The sequence below is a fragment of the Crinia signifera genome, chromosome 4 (genome assembly GCF_055691185.1).
Source record: "Crinia signifera chromosome 4, ASM5569118v1, whole genome shotgun sequence".
Lineage (NCBI taxonomy): Eukaryota > Metazoa > Chordata > Amphibia > Anura > Myobatrachidae > Crinia > Crinia signifera.
The window spans coordinates 60,079,459-60,105,675 of NC_139220.1; the positions used below are offsets into that span (position 1 = coordinate 60,079,459).

The 26,217-nt window shown below is 42.0% G+C and overlaps 2 protein-coding genes across 3 annotated transcripts in view; both read right to left on the minus strand.

Moving 5' to 3' along the window:
• The window catches only part of LOC146074076 (follistatin-related protein 4-like), a 1,002,356-nt gene that overhangs the window by 425,277 nt on the left and 550,862 nt on the right, over window positions 1–26,217 (minus strand). The gene's annotated exons all lie outside the window — the stretch shown is intronic.
• On the minus strand, window positions 10,268–13,014 carry LOC146074077 (uncharacterized). The gene is made up of 2 exons (XM_083181807.1): window positions 12,075–13,014; window positions 10,268–11,222 (listed from the first exon to the last, which is right to left on the minus strand). Exons 1-2 carry the CDS (start codon window positions 12,489–12,491, stop codon window positions 10,650–10,652), a joined length of 990 nt encoding a protein of 329 aa, XP_083037933.1. The 5' UTR covers window positions 12,492–13,014; the 3' UTR covers window positions 10,268–10,649.

Here is a 26,217-nt window from a genome sequence, read left to right on the forward strand (position 1 = left end):
AAAAAGAATAATGAGTAAATAATCCCAGCAACACAAAAGTTTTGAAGACACTGTACTGTGCCTCCAGTTCATATAATGCCACACATTGTTCGCATGTGCCCCTGTGTTAACAATGTAGCTACAGTATGTGTGAGGGCTCCTTGGCAACTGCCCCACTTGCCCAGTTATACATCTCACATTTTCTCAGTTTAAGAATCCCAAATTATTGTATGTTTATTTTTTAACAGATCCCTGGATATTGTAAAAGAAGAAGCCTGGGGTAATATTTCAGGCACTCCATGGATAGAAAAAAATATGAATTATCTAACTATTATTAGAATGCTAAATTAGTGAAGATTGTAAATATATAAATGGTGCTGGGATTCTCATTAAAAAAAAAAAAAAAAAACATTTCATAGGAGGAAATTTCCTAAGATGATTCTACATGCTTCCAAATTCCTCTCTCTAACCTCCTCTCTTGGCATCTCCCAGTGGTCTGACTCCTCTACTCATGAGGAAGGCCACTGGCTTAACCTTGTTTTCACCAGGCTGTGTTCAGTCTCTTATTTTACTAAAACTCCCTTCTCTTTTTCTGATCATAATCTCATTGCCTCAAGCTTGCTAACACTGAAATCATGCAAGCCTACCCTAACCGGGTGCCAGACGGGGTCCTGACAGTCGGGATCCAGAGAGGCATTTACCCGATGTTTGGATCACGACTGTAAAAACACAGACAGCCGGGTTCCCGACGGCCACTGGCTATTCTCCATCGTGGGGGTCCACGACCCCCATAGAGGGAGAATAGAAAAGGTGGCGAGCCCCCCATAGAGGGAGAATGGAATAGGTGCTGCGCCCGCAGCATGGCGAGCGCAGCTAGCCCGCATGGGCTTTGTTGCGCTCGCCATGCTGTCTGAGTCCGGCCAATCGATCCCGACTTCGGGCTAATGACTGTCAGGATCCCAACTGTCAGAACCCTATACCACACCCACTCTAACCTGCAGAAATACTAATGCTATTAATTCTCCACAACTTTCCACCTCTCTGCAACAACAACTCTCACCAATATCTACATGTATCTTGGAGATAAAATGGTATGCTTTTCTGCAGCCTCTAACCTACAGTACGTACTTCCTCACATGAACCATCTGGCACTTTCTCTCCATTGTAGCCCACAACTGAAAGAGAAGTATCAACACTCTTCAACACTCCTCTTATCCTCCTACTCCACTACCTCTCCTTTTCCCTTTCTGGTCAAACATTCAGTGATTACTTCCATTCTGAAAAAACACAATTTTGACCCTAACTCTCTCTCTAACTACCATCCTATCTATAAGATCCCATGCCTCTCCAAGCTATTCGAGAGACTTGTATACTCTCGTCTCACACACTTTCTTAACTCACACACCCTATTAGACTCACTTCAGTCGGGCTTTCGTTCCCAACACTCCACTGAGACAGCATTGACTAAAGTGGTGAATGATCTGGTCACTGCTATGTCCAAAGGCCATTTCTCATTATTCATTCTTTTAGATCATTCTGCTGCATTTGTCACTGTTGATCACACTCTTGTCATACAAACGTTACACTCCCTGGGTCTTAATGATACAGCCCTTTCCTGGCTTCTCATCTTACTTATCTGATCACTCGTTCAGTGTTCTCTTCTCTGACTCTACCTCCTCTTCACTGCCTCTGTCAGTTGGAGTTCCACAAGGCTTGGTTTTAGGTCTTCTGATTTTCTCAATCTATACTGTACCTCATCTCTTGGCAAAGTAATCAGCTTTTTCAGTTTCACTTGTATGCGGATGATATTCAAATCTATCAACCCCAAAATTGTCACCAGTGGTTTTGGGCTGAGTCTCGGAATGCCTATCTGCCATCTCATCTTGGATGTCTTTTTACAACTTCAAACTCAATATTTCCAAAACAGAACAGTTACCATCCTGATATCTCCATAATTTGACAACTCAACACTCTACCCTACCTCACAAGCTCGTTGCCTAGGGGTCATCCTCGACTCTTAACTGTTCTTTGTTCCCCACATTCAATCTCTCTCCAAATAATGTTACATGCATCTAAAAAACATATCCAAAATAGTACCCTATCTTACACAAGAAACTACTAAATCCCTTATCCATGCGCTCATTATATCCCACATTGACTATTGCAATGGTCTCCTAATTGGTCTTCCCAAGAAAAGACTCTCACTCTGCAATCCATTGTAAATGTTGCTGCTAGGCTGATGCTCATCATCAGATGATCCACTCTGCCAGTCCCTCCATTTGTTTTACCATATTCAATATATAATACTTCTACTCACATATAAAGCTATTAACCATACTACAACAGCGTATATCTATTAACTTATCTCAAAATATCTCCCAAATCGACCCCTCCATTCTGCACAGGATCTGCGTCTCTCTTCTGCACGGATCACTTGCTCCCATTCACTATTACAGGACTTTCATAGGGCTGCTCTCAACCTATGGAACACCCTTCCACGCACAATAAGACCCTCCACTAGCATCCAAACTTTCAAGCGTTCCCTGAAAACTCACCTCTTCAGGCAAGCCTATCATATTTAAGTTCTACACGCATAACCCTCTGAGGCACTTATGTATCTTATAGCTTCCCTTCTGGACTGTCAAATTGGTGGGACTGCTATGCTATTACTGGTGCTTGTAAAGCGCAACGATATCTGCTGTGCTACAGTATATACAAATCTGTAAATAAATAAATAAGATATGCATTCAATTTCACATGGAATTTTGCTATGGGAAACCAATCAGAAATTAGTTCTCATTTATTTAGCACCTTCTAGAAGATAATAGTATCTGAGTCGTTGTCCATAGCAACATCCAATCTGAAATAGAACTCCAATCTTAGTAAATATACCCCCTAATATCTCTGTGAGCTGCATAGGAAAATTCAGCGAAAATAAGCCCTTTTAAACTTTAGCCCTTTGGACTTTATGGTCCAATTCCTACCTATTTCCTTCACTTCACATCACATCTTCCTATTCCATAGACAGTGCAAGATAATAGTGACCTTAAGAAAATAATAAGAAACTGCTGACTATGGAAAACTTGCCGATCCATTTTGGTCTAGCAAATGAGAAACTGTGTATCTTACAATACACTGTACTTTTGTCATTTATTTATCTGCACAAATTGCTGTATCTAGTGAGATAAAATAGATTAAATTGTGCAAGTGATTTCTTTCATTGAGCTGCGTTTTGATTATAGTTTTCTATTTACAACCTAATTTGTGAGACCAGATCTTATCAGCAGTTAAACTAAAACATCATGTATTGTAATTTATATTAGCAGCACCACACAAGACCTTTTATTGGAGGAATGTATGTTTGTTCTGCAGACTTGATTCTATTGCTGTTAGTATACAATTTTCTGTATGACATTTGCAATCCTCTATTTTATACCTTTTAGATGAAGCAGAATTGGTTAGATTCCTGAGAGAGGAATCCAATGTTCATTTTTTTTCTGGCTGACTGGCAATATATATCATACAGTGCTAGGTAGCAAATGTAATATTTGAAAACTTTAATAAATGTTAAGGCCCCCCGGCATAGGAGTTTCAGTGATATTGATGTGTCCTTTGAAAATAGCAAACTTATAGTACCCATTTAGCTGTGTAAAAAGTCAACAATAACCGCTTTCTAACGAAAGCTAGAGATACTATATATTTAAGTGACCAATTTTTTCTAGAATAACAGATACCGATTCTCAGCTAAAGTTGACACAAGATTTATATAAAACTTCCATATGCTTGCACAAAAATAGTAAATTGTGCAATACCCCATGTCTACCAGAGAGAAATGAATAAAAAATTGATCATGTGTCCCTATGTCTCCTAGTGTATAGTAAGTCCCATCCTGAATTTTGCTTTCAGATAAGGTGGATGAAATTATGTATACAACTCCATGTATGCCAACATGAAATGTGATCTATTATACATTTGTACAAATACTACTGTGCAAACAGTGGCGTAGCTATAGCTCCGCAGCCCCCGCGGTGGCGGGGAGGTGCAGAGAACATGTGGGCACCGGGGGTCTGTGGGGCTATAGTTACCACTTACCTTCTGCTGTTTGGTGCCCTGCCGTCACGGCCCCGTCTATCCCGGTGCCGGCTCCTGCTGCTATAATGAAAACGGACACTTAGAAAATGGCTGCCCCCCTACTGCAGACAGTTTTCTGTCTGCAGTAGGGGGGCAGACATTTTCTAAGAGTCCGTTTTCATTATAGCAGTAGGAGCCGGCGCCGGGACCGTGACCACAGATACGGCCAGGCAGGTACGCCGAGGGGAGGGGGGGCGCCAAAGAAAGGGAAGGGAGGGGGGCACTGAAAAATCTGCGGCGGGGGTGAGGTCATTACGCCACTGTGTGCAAACACGCCCATGTTCTCCTTTTGGAAACAGCTACTGTAAACATATTTGTACTGTAGAGAGTAAAGGTGCATACACATGTTGCGATTTTGACTATGTGATGCCCCTTAAACTCCCCAGAGCCCAGAACCATACTATCATAGGAGCTTCTATAATGGGTGCAGTGTCCATGGTGCACACGGGCCCCTGAGTCCAAGGGGGCCCACATGGCACACACTGCATCCTTATATTATACTTACCCTCATGAGTCACAAAGACCCAAAAGACTCAGAAAATGGCCATTGTGACCATTTCCGAGTGATTTGCACATGCGCACTGGATATGTCCAGCTGCCATGTTCATGGAGACCTACACATGTGCAGTAGACTCTGGCATAACGCCACAGTTTTCTCCCCGTCAGATTAAAATGCCCCTGCATACAATATTGACTATATTTACTTGAAATTTTGATTAAATGTACTTGAGATTTTTACTGCATTTACTAGAGATTTTGACTACACAAGATTGTACACAATATAGTCAAAATGAGTATTCCTGAAGTTTATTTCTTCTTGCAATGCAAATCTCTCGGGACTGCACATCAGCATGGCAAGCTGTATACATAATGGGCCTTATTCAGATCTGAGCTCAGTACAAATTTGTTTGGAAACCTGTGCAACGAGAGTTACATTTGGGTGGGGTATGCTGAAACTGAAATCTAAATTGCAGTGTAAAAATAATGCAGCCAGTATTTACTCTGCACAGAAACAAAATAACTCACACAAATCTAACTCTCTATATATGTCACATCTGCCCCACCTGCAGTGCACATGGTTTTGCCCATTTTCTGAACAATTTTGTACTGAACTCAGATCTGAATAAGCCCCAATGTGCGATTTGTGCTAACTTTTCTTCCCATTTGACTACTGTATATGGTCAATATTGGAAGCATAAATGGGTACTTGTGGAGTATCACGGCTCCCATCGCATGCCATCGCATGCCATATGTAATGGCATACGATGGCATGCGATGCGATTTGTGTACGTTATACGATGGGGACAACGCATATGTTACCAAACATGGCATGCAATGCGATACGATGTTTTAAACGTATAACGTACGCCGTCGCATACCAACGCATTGCATGCCATCGTATACCATTCATATGGCATACGATGGCATACGATGCTGTGCGATGCGATGTTTGTTTTTTTCCGCATACCAACGCATCGCATGCCATCGTATACCATTCATATGGTATACGATGGCATACGATGCCGTGCGATGCGATGTTTGGGGGGTTTTTTTCTTAATTTTTTTGGGGGTGTGGGGGGGATTTCAGTGATTGTCTAGACGATATATGAGAGAAAAAGAAAAATACACAATAGTGCAGTACAATATGGAACACCAGATAAAAACTTTTTCCAGGATATTATTTAGACTTGACTCGTACCCAATAAGGTGGTCTACTTTTTTAGGGTAGACTTGTCATGCATCCTTAGTGGGCGGTAACGTCAACGTTAAGATTCGATGTTGGTCCAAATAATATATAAAAGGAAAAAAACAGGTATAGTATAATACCGTTTTCATTAAGAATAAAACATTACAATCTGGGTTTAGCACAGCAGACTATCACCGAGTGTGTTGGTCCACAACACAAGTGCAGACAACAAAGGCAAGACTTTGTTACACTTGCCTTTGTTGTCTGCACTTGTGTTGTGGACCAACACACTCGGTGAGAGTCTGCTGTGCTAAACCCAGATTGTAATGTTTTATTGTTAATAAAAACGGTATTATACTATACCTGTTTTTTCCTTTTATATATTATTTGGACCAACATCGAATCTTAACGGTGACGTTACCGCCCACTAAGGATGCATGATAAGTCTACCCTAAAAAAGTAGACCACCTTAATGGGTACGAGTCCAGTCTAAACCAAATCCTGGATAACATTTATATACTACTCCAGTGTTTTATACTGTTCTGCACTATTGTGTATTTTCTCTCTTTTTCCTTTTTTGGGTAAAACCAAGATCATAAGGAAAAGAGTGAAACCTGTCCGCACCCAGAAACTGTCTTTTCTGTGTATATTGCTTTCGTATGATTGGTGTTTTCATACCACTGTACAATTTAATAGGCTGCGACAAGCGCAGAGGTTTCCTTCACCATTGTTTTCATTATCAAATGGGAACGTCCAGCATTTCATTGGCATTCCCATGAGAACGCTGATGATGTATGTTAAAAACCATGGACAAAACATGTAACGTGAGTTACCAGTAAAAAATCAGTCATTTCTTGAAAACTACTGGAAGGTTTAAAAATATTTGATGCTACATTTGGAGTGTGTGTTAATGTTAATTATAATACAAAATAAAAATAAAATATGTCATTGTACTTTTTCTTTAACATCCAAATGAGCATACACTTCAGAGTCAATTTGTAACGCCATGGAAGGACCTGAAGATGACTCCAATGGCTGCCATGGACACCGGAGGATGAGGGAGTATGAAAAAAGGAGGCTCAACCTGTAATGTTTCATGTTACTGCACTTTTTACTATCTTAAAAAGAAGACAATCAGGGCGCAATGGTTTCTGAAATTGCTCCACTAATCAGTGCACCTATATATATGCATACACACTGATAGGTGTTAATTGGGATATACTTTGGCTGCTCCCAGAGACAATTCTGGAAATTGCCAATGAAGAAAATGAGAATGAGTGATCTATATAATTTGGGTCACTGCAAAAATATGCTTAATTAAATAAAGATACTAGAGAGCGCCACACATCTTGGATAAAGTTATTACAATTTATTGACTAAAATAATTAAAATATTAAACGATAGACATATAGAATTAATGCTCAATCTAATAAAAAAAAAACAGGAAAAATTATAAAAATACGGTAAATGGGCAGATAATTGCCAACAATTAACAAGATCACAATGATTTGAAAATAATACCCTGCTCAGGGTCACTTGAAATCTCTTGAGTTGTTTATTGGGACTAAACCTTCCCTTTATGAAGTCAATATGAAAAAAGCCCTGTGTACATCAGGATATGTAAAAACGGGTGGTAGTCCTTTAAATAACCTTTAAGGAGATATGCAAATGACAGAGTCTAGTTGATCATAGCCTTGATTATATTAAAATGTATAATCACCCTGGTGACTGGCGCATAATAAATGTCTTGGCCGCAAGAGTTCCTTTAGTGTGTACCCAGCGCCCAGACTCTGTGGCAGTTTGGGAGGAAGATTGATGTGGTGGGCTCGCTTCAACTCTAGCTATACAAAGCGAGCTTCAGCTGGGAATGATGCGGGGAGCAAGCCTCACTGACCTGTATGTGATGAACAGGTCCTCCGTGTCCGGCTCCATAGTCTGCAGGTGCTTGTATGAACAGTGGAGTGCGGCTGTACGCAGGAGGCGGTGGGCGCTTCTGTGCAGTCCTTCAGGGTGATGCAAGGGTATGCTAAATAGGTGTCAGGGTGGTATGTCCCAAAGTGATTGTCCTTGATGCGTTTCCCCGCTACAGGGATACGGCGGTTTCTTCAGAAGGATTGTAACTTTTTACTATCTACCAGAACATAATAATTTTTAGCAGCAATTGAAAGAATCCAGCAAAACAGCTACAGTTCAGTTTATTTGCTGGCTGGTAGCATAACAAAAGTGTATTTAAAAGATACAGCTTAGTTTGCGTAACGTAAATGTCACTATAAATGGTCAGACACATTTAGCCATAAGTTCATTTTCTGACCCGCACATTTCCCCTAATGACAAGTTTGCTTTAGGCATTAATTGATATGAACTGCAAAGAAGCTGTGTTTCCAGTTTCACCTAGCATAGTTTCTCAATGTCAATGGTAGACAGTGTCTGGAGAAATAGAAAAATGAAGCTAATCAATAATGTTTTTATATCTTAACATAGTTTTCAAGGACCATATATTGTATAAAAATAAGATATGCATTCTAATGTTCTGTAGTCGTGAAATGAGTTTAGACATTCACCTAGCACTCTTATGTGGGGTACACACCAGGACGACCACCGTCGTTCACGACCGATAGACGACCATGGAACGATTTCCCTTGGACTTCCCGGGAGCTCCCAGGCAGTCCCCAGCAAACGATTAGCAAAAATTGTGTTTTTTTGCGGAACGATCTAGATCCGATCCCGATGCGCCCGCGATGGTCGTTAAGACGGTCGGATCGCTGGTTTTTGTTTTTTTTGCAAGAACACATGCGACCGTCGTCAGATGGGCCTTTGAAATTTGAATGAAGGGGCTGGACTAGCAGAGGGGGAGGACTAGCAGAGGGGGATAGGAATAGCAGCAGCCATTTTAAACCAGTGTATTTCTGCTTTGTTACTAGTGAGGCTTGGTTTATACCTGCTGAACGCTGGACATAGCTATTTACACATTACTTTGTTTTGCCTGCCATTACAAAGTGTCTTTTAACCCTGCACTATGGAGAATGCAGTGATGGGTAGTCACCAGCAACAGTACCTGCTCTATTATGCAGTTTTGAAGCTCAGGCGTCAGAGAGCCCAGCGCAGGAGAGAAAGATCATGCTGGACAAAGCAGTGGCTACTTCAGCGTCAGACTCGTTCGCACATGCCACTGCTCAGGGACATCAGGGAGAATAACCCAGACGATTTCCGTAACTTCTTGAGGATGGATGATGCCACATTCCAGGAATTGCTGCGTCTGGTGACTCCCCACATCGAGAAGCAGGATACCAAGTATCGCATGGCTATCCCTGCTGAGGAACGGCTGGTGGTCACCCTGAGGTTTCTGGCGACAGGACGGTCTCTTGCTGACCTAAAGTTTGGATCCCTCATCTCCCCGCAAGCTTTGGGCCTCATCATCCCGGAGACCTGCAAAGCCATTGTGAAGGTGCTGCAGTACCAGTATTGCAAGGTAAGGATGAAATATACACTGTACACTTTATTGTGCAAACAAAATATTTTTATTTATAATTTAGGCCTAGGACAGAAACAGGTTTTTTAGGCCTTTCATGGTTAAAACATGTAAAATAGTAAATAGATTGTGTCAACAAAAATATATTATAATACCATATATAAAAGATATTGTACAAAAACACACACTATATATAAAGATTTAAGTATGTATGACCCAGTTTAAACTTTCCCAATAAGTACGGGCTACTGTGTGGCAGAGGATGTCTGCTGCAGATATGTAAAGGCTGCGGCCCACATGGCGCATGGCGCAGATGCAATGGTCCCGGCCCCATTGATGTGCGCAATACGCCATGTGAGCAGTGGCCATCACATACCTGCAGCTGAGACCATGTCTGCCGCACAGTACCCCATACTATTGGTAAAGACAAAAGGGCAATAAATGGAGTTTGCTATCCAGATTGAGGAGAATCCTGTTCTCCCTCTGGTAATGCAGGTACAGGTAGCAGCATATAAAAAAACAAAAAACACACTCTGGTAACTTCTGGAACAGGCACTTACAACAGTAGGGATAAGGTACTGTGTGGCAGAGGATGTCTGCTGCAGATATGTAAAGGCTGCGGCCCACATGGCGCATGGCGCAGATGCAATGGCCCCCGCCCCATTGATGTGCGCCATACACCATGTGAGCAGTGGCCATCACATACCTGCAGCTGAGACCATGTCTTCGGCACAGTACCCCATACTATTGGCAAAGAAAAAAGGGCAATAAATGGAGTTTGCTATCCAGATTGAGGAGAATCCTGTTCTCCCTCTGGTAATGCAGGTACAGGTAGCAGCATATATGTAGAAAACCAAGACAAAAGACACTCTGGTAACTTCTGGAACATGCCCTTACAACAGTAGGGATAAGGTACTGTGCGGCAGAGGATGTCTGCTGCAGATATGTAAAGGCTGCGGCCCACATGGCGCATGGCGCAGATGCAATGGCCCCGGCCCCATTGATGTGCGCCATACGCCATGTGAGCAGTGGCCATCACATACCTGCAGCCGAGACCATGTCTGCCGCACAGTACCCCATACTATTGGCAAAGAAAAAAGGGCAATAAATGGAGTTTGCTATCCAGATTGAGGAGAATCCTGTTCTCCCTCTGGTAATGCAGGTACAGGTAGCAGCATATAAATAAACAAAAATACACACTGTGGCCCTTGTGTGGCAGAGGATGTCTGCTGCAGATATGTAAAGGCTGCGGCCCACATGGCGCATGGCGCAGATGCAATGGTCCCGGCCCCATTGATGTGCGCCATACGCCATGTGAGCAGTGGCCATCACATACCTGCAGCTGAGACCATGTCGATGGTAAATGATAAAGTAGCCTATTTTTTAAGACAGATCCTCAAAAACAGGACACTCTGGATCTTCTATCAGTAAAGAACTGTAGAATTGACGGTACTTGGGGGGTTGAGAAGGCTGTGTAGGTGTTGACTGGGTATGTGTTGGAATTGTGCTCGACTGGCCTGCTACGGTGGCAGGCGGAGTAGGCACTGGTGATTCTAATGACAGTGGTGTGTCTGGTGCACTACCAATGCCAACTATTTTAGTGCCACTGTTGAGATACCCTAAACTGCCATTATACACCAACTCCATGCATAACTTTTCAAAAGTAAGTTGCTGGTCAGGAGCCATGTTGCGAACACACTCTGCCACATAAGTGAAGTAGTTGTCATGTTTGTCCGGGTTTCTTTGCAGGACTTGATGTGCCCGCATCATAAATTCTTCATGTGCCGCTGCTTCTCCTTTTTTTCCTTTGCCACGCATTTTTTTGGCACGGGGGAGTGGTGGAGTGGGTTCCAGGGTGGGTGGCGGAGTGCGTGCCGGAGTAGGAACTTCGTTAGATGTGCATGCATTCTCAGATAGGACAGATAGGTCTGGGGTTGCAGGTGGGTAGTCACCAAGCTGTAAAAAAATTGAACATGTTTACTAATCAATTCTATTTACTTCTAATTTCAGTTCCCTACCAGCGTGAATGAATGGAAAGTCATCGCAGAGGAGTTTGAACAGCGATGGAACTTCCCAAATTGCGGTGGAGCCATTGATGGCAAACATGTCCGCATAGCCCAGCCTATCAATAGTGGTTCCTACTATTTTAATTACAAGGGCTATTTTAGCATTGTACTAATGGCTGTGGTGAATGCCAACTATGAGTTTATCTTCCTGGATGTAGGAAGGAATGGCCGTGCATCGGATGGTGGCACTTTCAAGGACACAAAGTTCTACGAAAGGCTCATAGCGAACACCCTTCACTTGCCGTCTGTCCAGGAAACTAAACAGGGGCTTAACTTTGTTTTTGTGGCTGACGAGGCTTTTGGCCTGCACGAGCATGTCATGAAGCCATATGCGCAAAGGGGCCTGAACCATGACAAAAGGATCTTTAACTACAGGCTATCCAGGGCACGGCGTGTTGTGGAAAATGCTTTTGGCATCCTGGCAAGCCGGTTTCGCATTTTTCACACTGCCATTAACCTGAGGGTGGACAAAATTGACTGGGTTGTCACGGCGTGCTGTGTCCTGCACAATTTGCTCCGCAGAAAAGCCACACAGCAAAGGGCTACAGGCACAGCACTCCAAGAAGACCAAGAACTGCCAGAGGAGGTAGTGCAGATATCCTCCTTGCAAACCCCAACACAACGCTACACAGGGAGTGCACGAGCCAAACAGGTGAGGGAAGAGTACATGGCCTACTTTAATGGGGAGGGCGCTGTGGATTGGCAGGAGGAATCAATTAGATAGCCAAAAAAATAGACTCACCGATGCAGACTGCGAATTCTCCTCCTCCTCCTGCGCCGCGACTTCTTGGTTTTCCTGTTCGACCATAAGGACTACTCCTGTCCTCATCGACTCCTGGCTGAGGGTGAATGTCAACCGGTCATAGTACCAGAGCGATGTTTGATACATCTCGTCGACTCCAGCACCAGACTTCTTTGCAGCCTCCATCTTCTTGTGTTCCTTTAAGAACACCGTGCGCATATTCTGGATGCGTTTCCTCACCCATTCAACATTGGCCTCTGGATGAAATGGAAGACTGTAGCGTGCCAACTCCTCCAAGGCTTGGTTTCTTTTAATTTTGTTTGAATACTCCTTGGATTTGGTTCTCCACAGGCATTCGTGTGTACGATATTTTTCAATAAACCCTTCCAAAAACTCTTGTTCCTTTGCGTTGGACATTGGGACTGTAAAAAGATAAAACCATTTTAGTTGTTATAGTTATACCCATGTTTTGTTTCATATTTAAATTTTTATAGTTATAGTTACCAGTTTACCTAGTTCTTATGTTTTAAGTATTTAAAATGTTAATAAACTTTTATGAAAACCACTATACATTTTATTGTGCAGATTGCTATTCACACACACAGGTGAATGGGGCCTAGCAGAGAGGAGTGCTTGGAATACTGCAATGGTGGACAATGGTTTATGTATATATATCTATATATACACAAACACACACACACAGGTGAATGGGGCCTAGCAGAGAGGAGTGCTTGGAATACTGCAATGGTGGACAATGGTTTATGTATATATATCTATATATACACAAACACACACACACAGGTGAATGGGGCCTAGCAGAGAGGAGTGCTTGGAATACTGCAATGGTGGACAATGGTTTATGTATATATATCTATATATACACAAACACACACACACAGGTGAATGGGGCCTAGCAGAGAGGAGTGCTTGGAATACTGCAATGGTGGACATTGGTTTATGTATATATATCTATATATACACAAACACACACACACAGGTGAATGGGGCCTAGCAGAGAGGAGTGCTTGGAATACTGCAATGGTGGACAATGGTTTATGTATATATATCTATATATACACAAACACACACACACAGGTGAATGGGGCCTAGCAGAGAGGAGTGCTTGGAATACTGCAATGGTGGACATTGGTTATATGTATACACACAGACATGGGGCCCACCCAAAAAAAACAGTGACATGGTCGGGTGCACGGTTGCCAAACCAGTGCTTTATACACACTATATACATTGGTGGCAACAGTGGGCATGCATAGAAGAGCATTGGGAGTGCAAACATACCAGGTTGTTGTTCTGGGAGATGAGACAAGAAGGAGAGTCCAACTGCTGCGCCAGCGCTGTTTGCTATGTGGAAAAACATGGCGCCGGGGGAGTGTTTAGGAAATGCCACTCAAATAGGCTGGATCAAACGACGGACGCACCGACGGACGGACGACGGAGGCGGCAAAAAACACTCACGATCTGCATACGATTGACGGTCGGTCGGCCTGGGATTGACGGATCCTACCTGCAGCACGTAGGACCAAAGATGCGACCAAACGAGCGGCGTGAACGCGCATTTGATCGGAATCGGATCAAATAAATGTCAAAAACACACGATAGTACATACAATCTGCATACAACCGGTCGGAATTGGATCTAAATTGACAGAATCGTGCCCTAGTCGTCCTGGTGTGTACCCAGCATTACATACTTAAAATGGTCTTGGAATTGGGTAAAATAAAAATCCTTTACTTTATTTTATGAACATATTTTTTATGTACTTTACATATAAAAGAATAGTGCCATTTAAAGGACTAACTTCATCGCCCCTTAATACAGTATACTGTAACTCTACCTAAAGTATAACATTTCATTTTTTATTAAATTAGGTGAGATTGAACTGTTATATCCTGGCACTCTGTCCTGTCGGTATTGAATGCTAAAAAGCACCCACGATGTACCACATGGATTCCATGTCAGGCCACTTCTACCAAACTTTCAAGGGTTTACTTTTAGTTCCCAACCAATATGCCTCTTGTTGCAGCTCAGTATATTCTCACTGCTCTGGTTTTTGCCAAGGTTTGTATAGCTTAAACCTGCAAAACTCAGAGATTGCCTACTTTCCATGACAGGTGTTGGTTGATGTGTGAGGTGGCTGGCAATGAGAGTGTTCTTTTGATGTTGCTGCATCAGTGCAGACAGGAGCATCCAGCTCATATGACTGACGTTCCACTTTATTGTGTGTTTCTATTTCAGTTTGATCCTGATGTTTGGTTTAGGCATGCACATTTTACCTTACTGACGCAGTAGCAGAAGGGCCGATGGCCTTGTGGGACGATTTTTTTGTGAAGACTGCAGCAGTGCAGTAGCCCAGGAGGCTTATTCATTGTGCGCTGCAACAACCCCCCCCCCCCGCGTCATTAGCATATTGACACCATGAAGCTGCAGTGTCATGATGTCAGCTGCCGCATGTCCGCAAGCTTTCACTGGCTGAGAGACTGATGACCTGCGCTCTCCTCCCCTCACAAAGCAGCAGCGGCAGGAACAGCAGGGCTAAAGCTGGCGGCGGTGTGGTGAGCAGCACTATGGGGGATAATATATATCTGCTGATGTGGGCCATATGTATCTGGCATTGTGGGGCATATGGTTCTGGCATTGTGGGGCATATGTATCTGGCACTGTGGGGCATATGTATCTGGCGCTGTGGAGCATATGTATCTGACGCTGGGGGCATATGTATCTGGCAATGTGTAATGGGCATAATAGTGTGTTCAATAATGTGTAATGGGCATTACAGTATGTTCCATAATGTGTAATGGGCATTACGGTGTGTTCCATAATGTGTAATGCCTCCTTTTTGTGATGCCAAACCTCCTTTCCATGAGGCCATGCCTCCTTTTCGCTTCACCACGCAAGGGTTCCGCGTGCTGCAGGTGGGCCTGTGTGCTGAAAATGCCAGGGCCGATTTTTGGTCCCAGTCCAGCCCTGTGCAGTAGCTAAAGAAGTTTTCATAATTGCTGTAACTTTATCTATGGATTATACACTGCAACACACCTCTTGTTATACAGTATTTTCTGCAGACAGACAAATGTTTAATTGCTTAATTGCTCTTTAAATTGTGTATAAATACTGAAGGCAGCATTTTATTTTCTATATTGTTGTAACTGCGGGGTAAATGTATGAAGCTTGAAAAAGTGGTATCTATCATCATAAAGAACATTATGTGCAAGGTGATAATGCGCCAGCCAATCAGCTCCAATATGTAAATTGACAGGTAGGAGCTGATTAGCTGGAGCATTATCACCTTGCACATAATGTTCTTTCTGGGGATGGATGCCACTTCTCCAAGCTTAATACATTTACCCCTGTCTAACTAACACCAGTCATGGAATGTAGATAATCTCTGAGCTATGCAGGTGTAGCTATACATACCAGTGATGGATTTAGGGGGGCTGGGGACACATGGACACATGACCCATGTCATTTCTGAAATTTTAATCCCCCGGAGACCACTGCCAGGCATGCAGGGCAGCTTGAGGTAACGGGGGGAGGGAACAGCTGCTGCTGGGAAGAACTGTAAGCATTGACAGAGCTGAGGGCTGCCCGGCTGTATTCAGAGTGCTGCACTATTTGAAATCTTGTGCTACCACCTGGGGCTCCTGAAACCCGGCAGGATGCAGTGTGAGATTTCAAATAGCCAGGACATGCAGTGCTCTGAATAAAGGCGGTCAGCCCCCGGCTCTCTGCCTGGCTGTCACTTTTGCCCCTTCTGTCCCTTCTGTCCCCCCATTACATGAAGCATATATTCCCCCTTGGCAACAAGCATTTATTCCCACATGTCAACAACCATGGAACCCCCATGGCAATGACCATGTGGTCCCACATGGCAATGACCATGTAACCTTCATGGCAACTAGCATGTAATCCCACATGGCAATGAGCATGTAATCCCACATGGCAATGAGTATGTATTCCCACATGTATTCCCACATGGCAATGACTATTTAACCCCTTTGTTAATGAGCATGTAATCCCACATGACAATGAGCATGTAATCCCACATGGTAATGAGCATAGAACCCCTGTCAATGAGCATGTAATCCCACATAGTAACAAACATGTAATCCCACACAGCAACCAGCATGGAATCACTGGCAATGAGTTTGTAGGTAAGCAACACTTATGTAGAATAATTTGTAATAGGCATTACGGTGTTTGGCATAATAAGTAATGGACATTATGGTGTGTGGCTTAACGTGTAATGGACATTATGATGTACATTTTTGATGCGCGCCTTCTGCGAGCAATGCCCCTGTTCATAGAATTTATTGTGAATTTTGGGATAATCTGTGTGGCATTATGTGAATTTTGTCTCCCCTGTGGCATTATATGAATTTTGGCTCAATACGTGTGGCATCATGTGAGATTTGCCTCAATCCATATGGCATTATGTGAATTTTGGCTCATTCCATTTGGCATCATGTGTAAGGGGCAATTATACTAGGGTCTACTATTTTGTTGCATAATGTGTAGAAGAGGTATATGGTATGGTACACTACACTCAAGGCATGCCACCTTTTGAGCAGCCACACTCCTTCAGCCTTCAGCACGCGCATAACTATATCCTTCACTTTTGATGCCGAGGTGGGCCTGTGTACTTTAAATGCCAGGGCCTACAGATGGAGCCCCTCTCATTCAGGCTGGGGCTGGTGATCGGATCTGCTGAAAGGGGGAGCGCCCTGCACCCCCTATTCCTGCATGTCTCCCTGAAGTGGAGACAGGCAGGGTTTCCAATCCCTGCTGCCAAATGACTGGGACGCACGTGCGTGTGAGATGGTTCTTTGTTCTTATATCTACAGTACCATAATCACAATAGAAGAAGACATTATGGTCAATATTTAACCAATGACTATAAACAGTATAACTATGTTTTGCTAACTGCTTATTTTATTATAATATATTTCTCAATAGAGACATGTGTGCTAGAAGTTCTTGCTACACCATCACTGCCATATATTTATATGCTTCTCTCTGTGTAATTTATATACCTTTCTCTGTATTATTTAATATATGTCATTTATTCTGATTTTGTGGCTACACCACCATGCATTGTTTACTACAGTAGTAAATATGTCAGATACTATAGAATGTTTATAATATCTCCCAAAATAATATCCATCAATGGATAGTTTACATCTTTATATGAAATAAGTTCTTTTTTTTTTGTATCAAATGAATCAGGAGTATACATTTTCTTACCAATAGATATGAGTGCTGACTGCTGTTATGGTTACAAAGCACATTTTTTTTACCAATCTGAATGAAGTAAAGAACCTCTTTAGCCTTAAAGAGCAACCATTGGTGGTTTGTAAAAACTACAACCATTTATCCTAGCAACTATAGGCGTTCTATTAAGAATTATATTACACTTTTTTTATTGATGTGCTATCAATACGAATACGAATTGCCGTATTTTCGGGATAGTAAGGGGTAAATTTACTAAAGGAAATGTGTAAAAAATAGGTGTATTTGTATCCAGAAATACACTTATTTTTGACATTTACTATCCCGAAAATACGGCAATTCGTATTCGTATTGATAGCACATCAATACGACTACGAATTGCCATATTTTCGGGATAGTAAATGTCAAAAATAAGTGTATTTCTGGATACAAATACACCTATTTTTTACAAATTTCCTTTAGTAAATTTCCCCCTTACTATCCCGAAAATACGGCAATTCGTATTCGTATTGATAGCACATCAATACGACTACGAATTGCCATATTTTCGGGATAGTAAATGTCAAAAATAAGTGTATTTCTGGATACAAATACACCTATTTTTTTACAAATTTCCTTTAGTAAATTTCCCCCTATATGTGAATTCATTGTATAGTACATTAAATGCCATTATTATATTTCCAATCAGAACCGATATCTGTTTGCATTGCATGCCATACAATAATGACATGCAATGTGATGCAATTTTTATATCTGACCCGATTTCTGTAATGTATTCACTGACAGAGAGCAGTGAATACATTACATAGGAAAATCGCATCACATCGCATCACATGCCATACAATAATGGCATGCAATGCGATGCAATGCGATTTCACTAGCCTGAATAGCCCACTACGCAAATGCCGTAGTGGGCGCCGTGATAATACACAAGTAGCAGAGGATCTTTTTGTTGTTGATTCACTGAACTGTACTGAAAAACCTGTATGCACATTGTTATGCCCTGAGGGAATTTTTATTAAATATTCTTTAAACATATTATTGTCTATATTTTAAGGTTCAGTGCACTCTGAACCCATTTTTTATTTTCATTTCTAAATGCTGGGTTCCATCTAACAGGGGACCCTTTCAGAGTTGCTGCTCACATCATATCTTAGCGCAGTGTGGGGCCCTGTCCATATATATATACATACAGTAAATAATTTAAGTCTCGTGTGTACCCAGCTTTACTCTGGCACTGAGAAAAAATATTGTTCATGCTAGGCTGTTTGAGCAGGGCACTGTACCTTGCCCTCACAATGACATTGGCGGGCCCAGGCCCTGCACACTTTTGAACAATGTGCCCAAAGCGTGTATACTGCCCGTGCTCCCATGATAAATACATGTGTCGGCTGGGAGTCCATGCTCCTCTGAGCCGGAGCATGGACTCCTGTGTAGGAGTCCTGTGTAGGCCCGGAGTAGCGGTAGGTGTCATAGTCTACAGTTTGTTACTGCACTGTGCCACTGCCAAAAGATTGAAGCTGCCTCCCCTCCCCATGCCACCAAGAAGCAGAAGCTGCTGCTTCTCTCTGGCGACGGACCCCCCAACGCTGGCAACAACACATAGCGGGGAAGCTGGGAGGCTGCCTCTTTTCTCCCCCACTACTCCTCTTCATTGAGCAAAGGAGACAGCTGCAGCACATCTCTCCTCTGCTGCTCTGCTCTCCTGTCACCACAGCAGCAGTGAAGGCAGCAGATGCCAGGCGGCCTGGCTGGACTATGAACAAAATGTAAGTGGCACTTTTGGGGTGCATTTTGAAAGGTGCACTACTGGTGGCATTAAAATTATAAGCAGTAGTACTAGGAGCCTTATGTTCAACAGTGGCATAATGTGTAGTGGTCATTACGGTGTGTGGTGTGTGGTTGTTATGGTGTGTTGCTTAATGTGTAGTAGGCATCACGGTGTGCGGTATAATGTGTAATGGGCATTATGGTGTGTGGCTTAATGTGTAATGTAGTGTTCCCTCTAGGTGTTTTGTGCCCTGCCTGTTTTTTTTTCACTTGTTAATGTGCCCTGCGCCTTCTGCTGCCTTCCACCGCGCTGACAGGCTGAGAGGGGCAGGGGATACTACAGTGAAAACTAAACAACATTAAAAATCAAATGGTAATTCATGAGGTTAAACAGTTGTAGCCATGCTCATTGTGGCTACAACGAGTCTGCTAGTGACTGACTGGTGCACTTGGGTGTGACTACAAAACACGCACAGGCTGCTGTGCATGCATGTTCCACCATAAATGTCACTGCTGCGGTGCACTGTAGCCACTTTGAGCATGGCTACATCTGTATGTAAGGATTTTGTTTCTTAAAGAGTTATGGTTGGCACCACAATTCTCATGCAATAGTTTATGCATATTGGGAACTCTCAAACCCAGAGATATCAGCAAAGTAGTGTAGCGTACATATGTTGCTGCCTCATGTGATGCTGTAAAGATTCTTATGATTTTGTTTGCCCTCCGCAAAGCTTGTTATGATTCTTAAAACATTGCAGTACTTTAAAGTTGAATCTTCATGAAAGATTTAGGGGTACATTTACTTAGATGGGGGTTCTATTGAAGATGGAATATTATAAAATAATACGTCCACGCTTCTTTGTTTCAGTGACGATGCTAGGCCACGCCCCTACACATTTCATCATCAACTTCGTCAGAGGGCTGGACATACAGAGAGGGAATCCATTTGACTGGGACACGCGAGCATTCTATTGAAAATGTTATAAAATAGGGGAGGAAATTAATAGGGGGGGGGGGTTTCCAATGCAAAAGCCTAACACACAAAGTTCTAAATATTTGTCTAAACAAGAAATCAGACATTAGTTACAATATGTTGATTGAGGTACCTGGGTACACCTTCATTTAGTGGAGGTGCTCCTCGGATAGTAAAGAATCAACTGTACTGTAGAGAGTATTCTCTTTTTGTGGGGGGCACAATTTTATATACAATTAAAACATAAGTTTAATACTTTGAAAAAATGAACAAAATGTATTCCAATGACACACTACACACAAACATACTGCAAATATAATATTACTGAGAAGTATCACACAAAATGTATAGATAGTTATAATGTAAAGTGTTCTCAGTTATACAAAAACATATAACAAATATAATACTGAGAAATATGGCACAATATATAGAGATATTTCTTAACGTCAAGTGTTCTCAGTCTGTAAAAGACTAATGTATAGGATATGTCCATTTTAAAGTTAGTTTTTTTAATCTGCAAAAAAATTGATGCATAATTTGTCTATATGCAGTAGATATCTAAAATTAAAGCATATATAAACCTAACAGTGAACAAAACAAATAATGTGTACACAATAATTTACCGGGTTAATATATATAATCGTAATGTTAGGTGACCACAACCCATTAGCAAAAACAACTTGATTAGGCTGATCCCTTCTGATGATGAAGTGGAAATTTATAAAAATATTTGTGGCCACGATTGGAGCTTATATTTAGAGATATAAATATTGCTATATTATTATTGTAGAAATTCCGTAGAGATGTCCCGGATGAATGAATAAATGTCTAAAACTGTATATAAAAGGTATAATATGATTGAAATTGTGGTCTACGAAACTGAAGATAAAGTTATGTATAAAGAGGCATGGAATTTTTAAATAATAAGGCTGACGTCTTTTTCATGTAATTGAAATGGAGGCTTGGATGTAAAAGATTCCAATGGCCATGGGGCGGCTTTGAAAACGAGGCTTGGTCATTTCTAAAAATGGCCACTGGCGGCTGCATATTGTATTAAAAGAACTGAGGCTTGATACATACGCTGAGAGAGAATATGAGAATGAGGCTTGGATAGTGGGTAGAGATGGGCAAAACGGGTTACTAAGAAGAGCTGGGATCAAGCGGTCAATCTGTGAAACGATTCAGATCTTTTAGATGAGTCGTCAGTTCACTTTGAAAAAGAAGGGTAATTTGATAATAACGAAGCATAATTTGTTTTACAATCATTTACTGCCATTTTTTGAAACTTTAAAAAAAACAGTGAGCTGAACAGGTAAGAACATGCATGACCGAGTAAAACACTGATCGATGGCTGGGTGAAGAATCCGCACCGATGGCCATCCCTAGCAGCAGCAGCCTTGTTATTCTTTCTTTCACTGGCAGTTGCAGCACTGTACTCAGTCTCCAGAGTTAGTACATCTCAGCTGCCACAGGTGGCACTGCTGAGATCAGGCAAATGCATTATAATAAAAAACTAAACTGAAAGTAAACTAACGGTGGTTTGTTTTTTTGTGATCGGCTGCTCACTCTTTTATGGGATCCGTCCAAAGGATCTGCTTTGTTCATGAACGACTCATCTAATATCGGGATTAAAGATGGCCACAAGAGGCTGTATATTGTACTAAGCAAAAACAAGGCTTTACACGCACGCCAGAGAGGTGTGCTTACAGAGGCATTAATTGAATGGGCTTTATAATGGAGTTACAAATATCATGAGGCTCAATCTGAAGAAGCCGCTGAAAAGTGCAAGGCAGAGAAATGCTTAATTGAGCCTGAATCAAAGTGAGGAGTACTCCATCCTCATGTGGGTCACTTATTGTGAGCTGTAATACCATAAAAAAGAGAGAGTGCATCTCTGGACCGCCTGCTTGGCCACACAGCAACATCATAGGAAGATACCAGCATCTGCAAGTGGTATGGAAAACTACAACCAGCAGGTGATATCATTATCATAAATGTTGCTCCTTAAAATTAACATCAATGGGCATTCACTACTACTCCATATTTAAAATCTTCAAGGAGACTTATATTTATACAAATGAGACATGTGTCATATAAGCCTCATACAAGATATATGAAATCCTAGCATTATGGCTCTCATTCTAGTTGAATCGGATGGATGCATATTTTCGGACGGCCACAAAGTGTTCTTAGCCCCTCCTACCGTACGGATCGTGGTAAGACGCCGGCTGAACAGACCGCGAGTGGAAGTTTCATGTGAACACCTCCTCCATATGTGGGAACCTCCCCCATCCTCCGATGTTCGCCGACCAACGAGTGCTCCAGACCACACAGACATTTTTCCAAATGAAAGCAGGGATATGGGCGGGTAGCTGACATCCGACTATGTCTGCCCCCAAATGTGCGTCACGGCCGCATTACCATACGTACGCCCAGCGTTTTCATGGGAACATATGTTAATGAGCCTAAACAGCCCTTCACGGCCCTCTCCACCCCCTGATCGGATTGTTCTGACCGATCATTTTCTGCACGGAACTCATGCCGTATTCGGACGTGCGAGGCGTTCGCACATGTGCAGAAACGCCTCTGCACATGCGCAAACACCAACCATTAGCCTTCTGTCTGCATTCGGAGCCATCCGACTCAATCAGAATAAGGGCCTGAGCCCAAAAAGCCTCATACCAATTTCAAAATGATTTCACTAATATCGGACTGCTACACTAAAATGGATCCAATAGCACCAATCCTTCTGCAGACCATATAAATATTTTTTATATTGTGTGTGCATTATATGTAATTGTATTTGTCCATTTTATATATATATATATATATATATATATATATATATATTTTTTTTTTATTTTAATATTTTGTCTGTATATGTGTATTGTATATGACCATGTCTAGGAGATCATTGATAAAATAAACATTGTACTATATGTTTAATTATTAAATCCACTTAATTTAATTAATTTAAAGAATTTGTCTGGACAGTACTTTCTTAAGGGATTTCGGTACTTATGAGTTATCCGGGCGCCCGATTTCTAAATCGGGTCGGATCGGGCGCATCGCATCGCATCGCATGCGACCATCGGATGCGATGCGATGCGATGCGATGACCCGATTTTTCCATAGGAATCAATGTTAAAATGGACTGAGTCCATTTTAACATGGAATTCAATGGGAAAAAGGGGTCCTTTTCATACCCCTACTATTCAAGTGGGCATGGAGTTGGATATAAACCTGTGGCGAGCGTAGCGAGCCACCGAGCCTGAAGCGTGGCGAGCGTAGCGAGCCCCGCGAGGGAACACAGAATACCGTCCCCTCGTGGGGCTCGCTTCGCTCGCCACGCTTCGGGCTCGGTGGCTCGCTACGCTCGCCACAGGTTTATATCCAACTCCATGCCCACTTGGATAGTAGGGGTATGAAAAGGACCCCTTTTTCCCATTGAATTCCATGTTAAAATGGACTCAGTCCATTTTAACATTGATTCCTATGGAAAAATCGGGTCATCGCATCCGATGGTCGCATGCGATGCGATGCGATATCGCATCGCATCGCATCTGATTGTATGCCTTAACTTAAGGCATACAATCAAAAAATCGGGCGCCCAGATAACTCATAAGTACCGGGATTTCTTATTCAGTTTTTTAAGGAAAAAACATTTACATTATATGTTTCAACTCATTAGCCAATATGATTGGTGAAATATCAGAAATCACATTATTAATAGTAAATAAATAAATCAGCACTCAGCATAAGGCATGAGCCTCCATAAATTCCAAAATTAAGCCAAATGGGGCGCACACAAATTGGAGACACTTACGCACCCCATTCTCGGAAATGGACACGGATGAAAACACAAAGCATGGCCCCATCTGTATGTATAGTATTGTTCATTAGATGGGATTATATAAAGTATGTACCCAGTTGATAAGCTAAACGGCATCAAATGTCAAAAATATTTTATCTCTAGTTACACTTTTTTCCATTTTACAAATACATTTTGAAAATTCCGGAGAATGTTTTTGGTTCTCAGATGTTGAACTTATTAACAGTCTACTCTAACCGCTTAAACATCAATGTATAAAAAAATGTATGAGTGCCTAATGCAGAGATTAAATATTTTATGCATGCTATAAATAATACTGTTCTACTGTCTTTTAAAACAAACTAAGTTTTATCTTTACATTTCTAGCAGTGTACAGCACTTAAGGCTGAAATTCTTAGGTGCCACAAAATCATGTTTCATGTTAGGTTCTATTAAAATGATGGGTGTGTGATACTCTGAGACCGCATTACATTGATTGATGATATAATTATTTTAACCTGCCAGGGATTCTTGACAATATGTATTCTATCTTATTCAATGGCTGTTTTTACTTTCTTAGTTATCTAAATACAAATTTATCACTGCAATATTTCTTACAATTGGCACATCACTTCATTATGTCGAAAGCAAGAAAATATTACAGCTATCAAAAGAGTGTCTTAAAAATTGATATTCCACACAGACTTTAGCAGTGTGAACATAAACCCATACATATTTAGAATAAAATATTAAAGCAGAGAATATAGGGTCTAACTCAGCTTTGATTGGACGGGGCCATGTACAAACCCCTGTGCGACCGCCTTCAGGGGCAGACAGGGGCCAGGTGCAGAGGAACGCCCAGCAATTTAAAGGCATCCCCATGAAAACACTGGGTGTTCCCCTGGGAATGCAGGCGGGTTTATGCCTGCTCCGGGTATGCGGCTGACATCACATGACATCAGTGCCCACCCCCTTTTTGTCTATCTCCATTGGAAATAAAAGTCAGTCTAAACTGACTTTAATTTGCAAATGTGAAAATAAATTTCAGTGGTGGACAACCATCAAATAATTTTTCACTTGTGCGGCCACATGTGAGGGGATGTGTACACATCTCCTCGCATGCATGCGTTCAGTTGGCCCGTGGGCGGGAAGCGTAAACCTGTTCGTTGAAAACATACAAAGCCTAGCAAACAGGTCTGAATCATGCCCCTAGTATACTGTAAAGACTTTTCATTTATGATAAACTATTTTAACTTATCACCATTAATTAAGACAAACGTCCCACATTCTGCACAATTGTACAATTCTTGTCAAAATGGAATTTCTAATTAATAAATTAAAATATAATTATATGTTCTGAGGAGACTTTAATGAATCTCCAGTGCTCCAATGATGACTAGGCATAAAATACTTATTGTGGCAGCCCTTGGGCCAGATTAAGACCTCGGGGGGCCCGGGGCACTCAAGACAGGTGAGCCCTTACACCCCCCTTGCACCCCCTTGCACCCCCCATGCACCCACTCTCCACCCAACATTCACTGCACCACTCACCTCTATCCACACAACAACCTCTCAACAGTGTTGCCAGCAACAGGAAACATCAGATGAGGCCAGGAGATAACCCAATAAAGACGGAAGGCTGCTGGGGAGGTAGGTAAAAGATTACAAATCACTCTGCGGCAGCCATCCCATGCTCCAGTGGCTGCACGAATCGCCGGTCTGTGTGAGTGTGTGGTCCGGCGGCTGTGCAGGGAGTCTGATACAGGGGAAATCTTGCGATAAGTCGGTAGCACAAGGGAATAGAGATGGGTTGTTTGCGAACTAAGTGGCTCCTTGGGTTCGATATCAACCTGTGCGCACAAGTATTTTTTTTAATGCACTTTATTTTATTCAATAAAGTTATTCGGTGTGACGCTTCTTTATCCCTTTATGAAAAGAAAAAAAAAATGATTGCCTATAAAACACAATACCGCACTACCACCCTGTTCACTTTATTGGTTTTGTCCTTACATAGTATACTAAGTTCTGGATTTTATTTACAGAAAAAGCATTATTATCTCAGAAAGCATTCCTGATTTTGTTTATTACATGGAAAGAAACTTGTAATCTACTGTATCGCTCGGTTCCTATCTCAATAATATGACTTCCATATGGTCTCCTTTGCTGTGCCGCCATTCACATTATGTTGTGTACTGAAGTATACAGGCCCCGATGTCTAGCTTTTTCACAAAAGGCTATGGATTAGTGGTATGTTATGCAACTTGCAATGCGTTCTCCTTAGGTTTGGTGCTCACAAGTATTTTTGGTACTTGTTTCCTAGCACGGCCACATATCGCGGCCATCGG

What these genes read in the sequence shown, in the direction of transcription:
- LOC146074077 (XM_083181807.1), bottom strand. Translation starts at nt 12,491, where the DNA reads ATGTCCAACGCAAAGGAACAAGAGTTTTTGGAAGGGTTTATTGAAAAA. An exon ending in AGAATTCGCAGTCTGCATCG is followed by an intron (nt 11,223 to 12,074) that starts GTGAGTCTATTT and finishes ATTTTTTTACAG; the next exon opens with CTTGGTGACTACCCACCTGC.